At 55.1% G+C, this 8,473-nt stretch overlaps 1 protein-coding gene across 5 annotated transcripts in view; it reads left to right on the top strand.

The window, feature by feature from the left end:
• Nucleotides 1–2,835: 2,835 nt before the first annotated feature.
• ETV1 (ETS variant transcription factor 1) overlaps nt 2,836–8,473 on the top strand; it is a 79,724-nt gene continuing 74,086 nt past the window's right edge. Inside the window, exons 1-3 of one of the 5 annotated variants that reach the window (XM_074195399.1) lie at nt 2,836–3,474; nt 5,021–5,108; nt 6,863–6,910. In XM_074195399.1, the coding sequence (XP_074051500.1) occupies nt 2,851–3,474; nt 5,021–5,108; nt 6,863–6,910 (760 nt within the window). In that variant the 5' untranslated portion in view covers nt 2,836–2,850. Of the gene's footprint in view, nt 3,475–3,924; nt 4,075–4,190; nt 4,294–4,577; nt 4,668–5,020; nt 5,109–6,862; nt 6,911–6,989; nt 7,467–8,473 lie in introns of those variants that run through there. The other 4 variants (XM_074195400.1, XM_074195402.1, XM_074195401.1 and 1 more) reach the window with 4 other exon arrangements.

The raw sequence follows: 8,473 nt of genomic DNA, 5'->3' as shown, positions 1-8,473 counted from the left end.
AAGGATAGAGATTTCCTTGCATGGTTGATGGAATGTAAGTGACACATCTCAATAAGTCTTGAGACTATTTTTTTAAAACCTTGATTCCGTTTGTGATGGGGTAATATTTCTGAGCCAGTTCTCTCACCACTGGGCTTTCTCTGCCAGGGCATATCTGTTCTTTCAAATAGGAATCTTGCAAAAATGTACTTTTCCATGTTATTTGTATGAGATTTTTTTAAAAATGTCCTTTTTAGGGTGGCTAGGTGGCGCAGCGAATAGAGCACCGGCCCTGGAGCCAGGAGGACCCGAGTTCAAATCCGACCTCAGACACTTAGTAATTCCTTAGCTGTGTGGCCTTGGGCAAGCCACTTAACCCCATTGCCTTGCAAAAACCTAAAATAAAAATAAAATAAAATAAATTGGTTTTTTTTTTTAATCCTTTGAAGCATCATCTATCTCCTGGGATCCTAGGAGTAGCACTGGAGGAAGTCTCAGAGGACATTTATTCTAACTCCCTCCTAGTATTTTCTATTTCAGGAAAATGAGGCTCATTTTACAAATGTCAGAGCAGAGTTGGAACTCAGATTCTCAGACTCCAGGTCACACTTTTCGAAGTTCCATGCTTTTGTCTTTGTATCTGTAGCCTGGAAAATAATAATGAATTTTTGTGGAGCCGCATTCTCCATCTTAAGAATAACATTTTGTGTAAGTTCTCCGAATAATGGTCATTGCTATTGTTTGAAATGTGCTGGCTCTGTTTTAAAGGACTTCAAAGGTTCCTTGGGCCACAGGCCTGTAATACTTCCCTTATTTATGGGTCACAACAGAGGCTTTGGACATGGGAGTTAGCTGGGAGCTCTTGCTCAATCTGAAGGACACACATCCTTACCCACCCCACCCCCACCTACCCCTCTACACTGGCAACAGCTTCCCTAGGGGGAGATCAGCCCTGGGCCACACCTCTTCTCCCTAAATCAATCTTCTATGGGTTTCTAAAGCAAAGGAACTAAGTTTATCTGAGTCAATGAATTTAAAAGAAATGAAAATCTATGATTTCATTGAATGATCTGGGCCATTTTGAACAAAATAAAGGGCATTTTATTTTTATTAGTCAATAAAATAATTCAAGTAACTCGGCCTAACATTGGGAAAAAAAAGAATCCGAATTTCCCTTTACTTTTTGCTAATGACAGCTATGTGGTTTCTTAGTGAACCTGGGCTACGACACGGTCTAAGCAGGTCCAAGTTGGAAAACTCACAACATCCCAAACAAAGCAATTGCAAAGAAAATTCATTTCCTTCGAGAAAGGACAAGAAGAGCAGATCAAAGTCCTGCCCAGATGGCTGGGAAGCCGGGAATGACCCTTTCGGCTTCGGGTTTTGTCTCTTGAAAGGCTTCCTTTCCTGTATTTCTGCCATTTGCAGCCCCTGCCACTGTCACTGCCATCCTGCCAAAGGGAAAATTCCCATGCCCAAGGGCTGGCCTGAACCGAACGGATTTTGCAAGGCTCGTTTTCAACAGTGGAGACTTTGGGTCGGGCTCGAGGCACTTGGGCCGGAGCCGAAGCCTTTCTCACAAGGGCAACATTTCCTGAAAAACACCCCCCTGTCCGGGGCTTCTCCAAAGTCTTCGGCCCCTGGGCATCTTGGGCCCCTTCAGGGCCAGGGAAGGGGCGAGACCCAGGCCAGGCTGGGTGGGCTGGCTCGTAGGGGAAGAGCCGAAGGCAAGGGCAGACCCAGGGGCTTCCAGGCCCCTCGCCCTCGGCCCTGGACAGCAACTGTAAGCCGGGACTTTAAGGCTGGGGCTGCCCTGCCCTTCCCCCCCGAGCTTCAGGATGGATGCCAATGGGGCCGGGGGCGTTGGACTCACTCAGGGAGCAGCTAGGGTGGTGTGGACCCCTGCTGACTCCCGCCCCCCGCGGCCTTTCCGGGGCTAAGCTCCGCACTCCGTGCCCATAACTCTCCAGGAGACCGCGAGGCCCCGGGAAAATGGGGGGGGGGTTGGGGTGAGGGGCGGGGAAGGGGTGGCGCCCGGTCCGAGTCAGCGGATGCTTTGGCTTTGCCGTGCCCCCCCTCCTCTGAGGCACGTGACCTCGCCGGACCGGGATTTTTGTGAATGGGGCCTGCCCCGCCCCCGGTCGTAGGTGGCCAATGGGGGCACGGCGCGCGGCGGGCAGGCCCAGAGCGGCCCCCGCCCCCCCGAGGCGCCGGCCTCGTCCCCCCCGTTTCCCCGGAAACCTGCCCGGCTCCCCCTTTCCCGGCGTCCCTCCCTGCCGGCCCCGGGGCAGCCTGCGAGCGCCTCCGATCGGCTCCTGCTCCCCACGGCGGAACGCCGAAGGGCCTGCGGGCTGCCCCTGGGGGAGGCCGGACCCCCCCCCCCCCCAGCAAACTTTCCCACTGGAGATGGAAGGGAGAGGATGGAGGGGAGGAGGAGGGAGGAAGAGGATGGAGGGGAGGATGGAGGGGAGGAGGATGGACCAGCTGGGGCCACCCTGCGCCTCGGCCCTCCGCCTCCTCCTCCACCCCCCCCTTTTCCCTCTCTCCAGGAGACCCAAAAGGGTTAAGTTCCCCCTCCCCTTTGGAGAGTATCCATAACAAAGCTCAGGAAATGGGCAGGTTCCGCCGGTATTTGACCCCACTCCTCCCCCTCCCCCCTCCCCCTGCCCTCCCGTTGTGTGTATTTGAACCCGGAAGAGAGGGGGGTAGTTTGGTACTCTACCCTTCCTATACCCCCCCCCGCCGCCCCCACGCCCCCCCCCGTCTTCTCCAGCCCCCTAGTCTTCCTCGCCGGCACCCCTCGGCCTTCAAGGCCCCTGGTCTGGGGCCCTCTCTCTAGGAACCATCCGCCCAGGCAGAGGGAAGCCGGGAATGATGTCCGCAACTATAGGGAAGCCGGAGCAAACCCGCAGGCTCCGGGAACCCAGGCGTCCAGGTCTCCTTACTAGGCCGGGAGGGGCCCGGCCCTGGACCCAGCTTCGGGCAGGAAAAGAAAGGCAAAGGCAGCCTTGCCTTCGGGGAGCTCTCAGTCTAAGGGGGGGTGCCCGCAGCCGAGCCCCTCCTTCCTATAAACCAGACACTCAGACTCGAGGGGAGCGGACGGACAGGTGGGAAACTGAGTCCAGCGCCGGGCACGGAAGATGGGCAGGGCGAGGGCCGAGCCAGGGGGGGCCCCGGCCGGGCGGCCCCCTCGCGCGGCCTCTCCCCCGGGCGCCGAGGGACCCCCCGGGCCGGGGGGCCGCGGAGCAGCCCGGAGCGGGGAGCCGCCTGATTGACAGCCCGAAATCTGATCTGCCGAAGCAGCCCGAGAGCCAATGGGAGGCGGAGCTCGGTGCCGGGCTCGGAGGCCCCCGGAGGAGAAGTGGAGGAAGAGCCGCGGCGGCGGCGCGGCCAGAGGCGCCGGGGCTTCCGAGGGGGAGGTGCCGGGCCGCCCTTCAGGTGCGGATGACCCCGGCGGGGCAGCGTGGGCAGCGCAGCGCCCGGCGCGGCCTTCAGGTGGGTCTCGCCCGCCTCGGCCGGGCGACCCCCCCCTCCGAGGGGTGGCCCCCCCAAAGGGGGGTGGCCGGATCGGGGGCCGCCTCTCCTGCCTCCCTCCCGGTCGGCGGAAAGCCGCTGGGGGGCCGGCCCCGCCGGGGGAGGGGGGCGCACGGCCGGGCCCCCCGCCTCCCGCCCCGAGGCCCCGCCGCTTTGTCTGGGCGCCGGCGGCGGCTCGCGGCCGTGACAAAGTAGCGAGCCGCGGCCACAAAGTAGCGAGCGGCGGCTACAAAGTAGCGAGCGGGCGGCGGGCGGGCGGGGCTCCAGGTGAGGGCGGCCGCGCGGGGCGGGGGCGCCGCGCGGGAGGGGGCGCCGCGCGGGAGGGGGCGGTGGGTGAACGGGCCGAGCGGGGCGGTCGCTAGGGAAGCCCGGCGCCCCCCTCACGGGCTCGGCCCCGCGCCCCTTTCTAGGTGGGGAGCCGAGCGGAGCGGCCGCCCCGCCGAAGAGCCCGGCCCCCCAGCGGCCCCCAGCGGCCCCCCACGGCCCCCCGCGGCCCCCCGGCGGCCCGGCCCCACCATGGACGGCTTCCTGGACCAGCAAGTGCCTTACTGGGTCAGCAACGTGAGTGAGCGGCGCCCGAGTGGCTGTTTAGCAACTTGCCTCCACTTAGTTCTCCTCGGGAGGGGGGAGGGTGTGCGCGGGGGGAGGGGGCGCCGGGAGGGACTGGCTGCCTGGTCCCTGCTCGCTCGCTCGCTCGCTCGCTCGCCTCTCTAGGGCGACTCTCCCTGTAGGAGCCGAGGCTTCGGAATGAGCGACCCCCCTTCCAGGGACTGGCCTAAGGCATCGTTTTCTTTTTAAGACTTCTTTGTGGATAGTTAAAGTGCCCCCGATGAGAGGAGGAGGAGGAGGAGGAGGAGGAGGAGGAGGAGGAGGAGGAGGAGGAGGAGGAAGGCAGCAGCAGCAGCGGCGGCAGCAGCGGCAGCTGCAGTCAAAGTTTCTGGCTGGGTTTGTCTGCCACCTTGAACAGAATGAAGTTGAGATCCATGTCGACACTCGATTTTCAGGATTTTGTTTTTCTTTGGCGTGTTTGTCGGGGGGGGCGGGGGCGGGGGCGGGGGGAGACGAAATAACTTGGGCTGCCGTTCCCCATCCTTTCCGACAGCTTCAGGAAAATGGCTCGAATTCCGGCCAGGCCAGCCGCCGGCTCCACGCAGGTCTCTCCCGGGGCCGGAGGCTGGGGAGGGAGCCTGCCCTAAGTAGCTCTCTCCCTCTCGGCGAGATGCGTCAGGAGAAAATGCTGTGGGCTGGCCGCGGCCTCAGGTCACAGCAGCGGCTGCAGCGGCAGCAGCCGCCGCCGCCGCCGCAGCCTGTGCTGGCTCTGCTGCCCAGAGGAAGGCTAGCGGCTGCCTGGGCTAGCAGCTGCATCCAGGAAAGGACGATCCGATCGGGGCCCTTGGCAGGAGAGAGGGAGAGGGCCCCTTAGACTAGTCTTCCCTCCGGGCTTTGCGGGTGACAATCAGAGGCTCCAAAAACATTGTTCTAAGTATTTGATTTTTCCCATTTGTAGAGTCAGCGTGGGAGAAGCTGTAATGAGAAACCAGCAAATGTCAGAAAAAGAAAATTCATTAACAGAGACCTGGCTCATGACTCAGAAGGTGAGGTTTTGTCTTGTTCTGATCCCCCCCAAATCAGTGCTCCCTTTTTGTTTCCCTTTTAGAAGTAAACAAGAGATACCTACCTCTCTCCCCCAAAGCGTTTGTATGTTACAGAGAGAGAGAGAGAGAGAGAGAGAGAGAGAGAGAGAGAGAGAGAGAGAGAGAAGAGAGAAGGAACTATTTTGGCCCAGAATAATAGGACTTTGTTACTCAGAGCCCTTTGCATATTGTGAGGACCTGCACTTCTCCACTTTTTCATGGTGGTGTCAGAGATTAATCAAAGAGCAAAATGTGGAGTTCAATGTGCCATCTCTCTCTGACTCATCCTTCCTTCTCTCCAGCCATGGCTGCGCTTCAATATTGCAACCCATATGGTGTATCAATAGAACTGAAGGCAGGGAGAGAAACCTCGAAGATGCCCAAATCAGTGGTAGAAGCCAGCGAGAGGTCATTCGGATGACAGCCTGTTTTCATGCCCATTGGGGAGAAATGACTTAATGTATGGTTGAGGTGGAACAACCCCATCGGGCCTTAGCCCACCCCTTTGGAGTGTGCCATGATAAAGTTAAGCCATACATTAAAAAACAAAACCCATTGAAAGCTGACCAAGTTCTTAGGCCATTGGATTGGTTTAGGAGCCTTGGAGGTACTAGTAAACCCTATTTAAGGCTGGAGTCCACGTGAATTTGTCACTGAAGCTTCCTTGGGCCCCCAGGGGGCAGAGGCTCAATTTTAACCCTTTAGGATCTTGGGTGAGCCTTGCTTTGGGGACATGTTGGGGAAGGGAGGGTGGTAGAAAAATGTGGAACTCCAAAGCTTGCGAAGATGGGCGGAAAACTCTTTTGAGATGGAAATGGAAAATATATCCTAAAATAAGATGAACCAAAAGAGTAGCTACAGAAAAGCAAACTTTGCAGCCAGGTGAATCGCCTCATAGGAAAGCCAGCCTTCTGGCTAGCTTGCCACAGCTCCTTATCAAAAAGTTTGCTATTCTTAGCTGGCTGAAGTTAGGATTTTGAGTTCCATAGTTTCTTAAAATACCCTCCTGCCTCAGCCCACATAGCCATTCAGAATATAGTCTCCTTTGGATTTTTTTTTTTAATTCTCAGAGAAAAGCCAAGTTTATGTTTTACTGATGTTCATTTTAATAGACAGTGAAAAGAAATGTTTTCCTTTTGGGAATGGTCCCTTGACAGACCCCTGAGGGCTGAATCAAAACAAAAATGCTGTGAGATTTGTATTTCAGGGAGCAATAGTGCATCCCCCCTTCCAACTGGCCTCTAGCACACCCTCCCTTCTAGGCAAAACATTCTTATGGGCCCCTTCACCATGGCAAGGGCCACAGTTCTCTGAAGCTACAAGGGTAGCCACATAAATTTTTCCATGTTTGGCCCTGACTCTTCTTCCATTTTCTCTTTGATTTGTTGGATAAATGGGTGACCTGGACAGTCTTTGGTGATAGTCCATGAGTGAACTGTGAGCTTGATGCATCCAAGGATTCTCCTTTTTATGCAAGGATTAATGACTTGGGTAGATGCCCCCCCCTCCCCACAAAGCCAATATCAGGAATTGGCCTGATCAGACTGAGAAATGAGCCCCCCCTTTCTAAGAGATTTTCTTTTAATAGTATTTCCACATATAATATACATGTGTCAGAGAAAAAAAATATCAGATAACATTTTCATTCTCCGAAGGCTGAGATTAAAGGTTGAGTTGCCATATTATTTTATGTCTTCACCTTTTTTCCTTTCCAGAACTCTTTCAAGATCTGAGCCAATTACAGGAAACATGGCTTGCAGAAGGTAAGGGGGGAATGCTTGTAAAAAGGTTGGTGGGGGGGAGTGGGGGGAAAGGAGGGAGGAATGAAACTCTGGAGGAAAAAAAAAGTCCTGAACTTGCTGTCTTAATGTTCAGACCAATTAATTGAGCTCTAAAAGAGCCACCTCATGTGTCATGAATACATTAGAGCCTCTGATGAGTTTGTCTTTGGGGACGCTGGGGCTGCTCTAGTCTGTGTCATCACAAATTACCAGGAGAAACGGCTTCCAGCTCCCAGTCACATCTGCTTTGGGCAAGAACTAATGCACCAGGACTTCCAGTTGGGAGCCTCGACTCCGATTTTAATTGCAATTGATCAGGTTGATATGATTGTACCTCAAGAGACCTGGGCGAGCCAGCGAGGGGCTGGCTGTTTCCTCTGAAGCCGCCCGGAGGCAGCGCACACTTAGCCCCCGCTTTCCTCTTGGACTACTTTTTCTGATGGCAGAAATTAGTGGCTCTGGGTTCATCAGGACGGGATGCTTCAAGATTTGAGTGCCAGTGTCTTCTTCCCACCTTGTGCCCAGCATAGAGCTTTTGGTGTGTATCCAGGGATGCTTCGACTCCGAGGGGCTTGCTGAGGAAGCCTCGGGGAGCCGAGTCGGGCTCGGCCACCCTTCTCCTTCCTTACTGTACAGCAGGCAAGCCAGTGTTGGATGGGCATGGGCTTTAGCTGGTGCCTTTCTTGGGGTTCCCCTTGGAAGCCAGGAAGACTTTTCCAGGCATTTCCCTTCCAGTTTTGATTAGCTTAAACACTGTTGTGATCCACTGGGATCTCTCCTTCCCTGTGTGGGGCTGGCTCTATTTCCTAGGGACAATGAGATAGTGTTTCTGTCCAAGGGAAGAAGTTCCTGGTGGGGAACGATGTTTGTTTTCTTTGGGGAGGGGGAAAATCCTTTGACATTTTAGCTGCTGAGCATAAGACTTAGAAGTGGTTTGTGTTGTCCTCCTGTCAGAGTGGGTTTTGATGGAAGATTTGAGGGGAAAAGTTTGAGAGAACTCCAGATTTTGCTGTTTCCTTCGGCTCCAACCCATCTTGTTGCAAGTTTTTGGGGGGGTTTTAAGGGAGTGGGAGTCAGACTTGCTTTTTCTAAGCTGCTTTGAGAAAGGGCATCTCCCCCTGCGAGTTCTCCTTGGTCAAGTTGCTGGCAGCATGTAAAGTGAGTTTCTTTGTTTTGTTGACATTTCAATTCTGTAAGCTTGAGTATTTGCTTTAGCTATTTCGGGCAGGGTTTGCACCCCTCAACTCTCCTCACCATCTTGTAGCAGGGATTATGTTGAGCCACTAATAAAGGTTAGGCACTAATAGGGAGTTAAGGGTTTGGAAATGTTATTAGACTGGTCCCTGAAAATGGCATTTCTTTTAATGCATCGCCAGTCACCCGGAGACCCGGAGGTGACTTGTCTTTCTCTCTTTTGCCCTGATGCTCCGTTCCTGTCGGCTCGCTGCTGCTTGGGGAAAGTTGGAAATGTATCCGAATCCTTATCAAATCTAGGAGCTAAATCACTGGTGAATGGATTCTAACTGAATATTCTCTTCGTTTTGT

Source organism: Macrotis lagotis, chromosome 7, assembly GCF_037893015.1.
Source record: "Macrotis lagotis isolate mMagLag1 chromosome 7, bilby.v1.9.chrom.fasta, whole genome shotgun sequence".
NCBI lineage: Eukaryota > Metazoa > Chordata > Mammalia > Peramelemorphia > Peramelidae > Macrotis > Macrotis lagotis.
The sequence above is the reverse complement of the archived record's forward strand: the minus strand, read 5'-3'. Positions and strand labels throughout refer to the sequence as shown.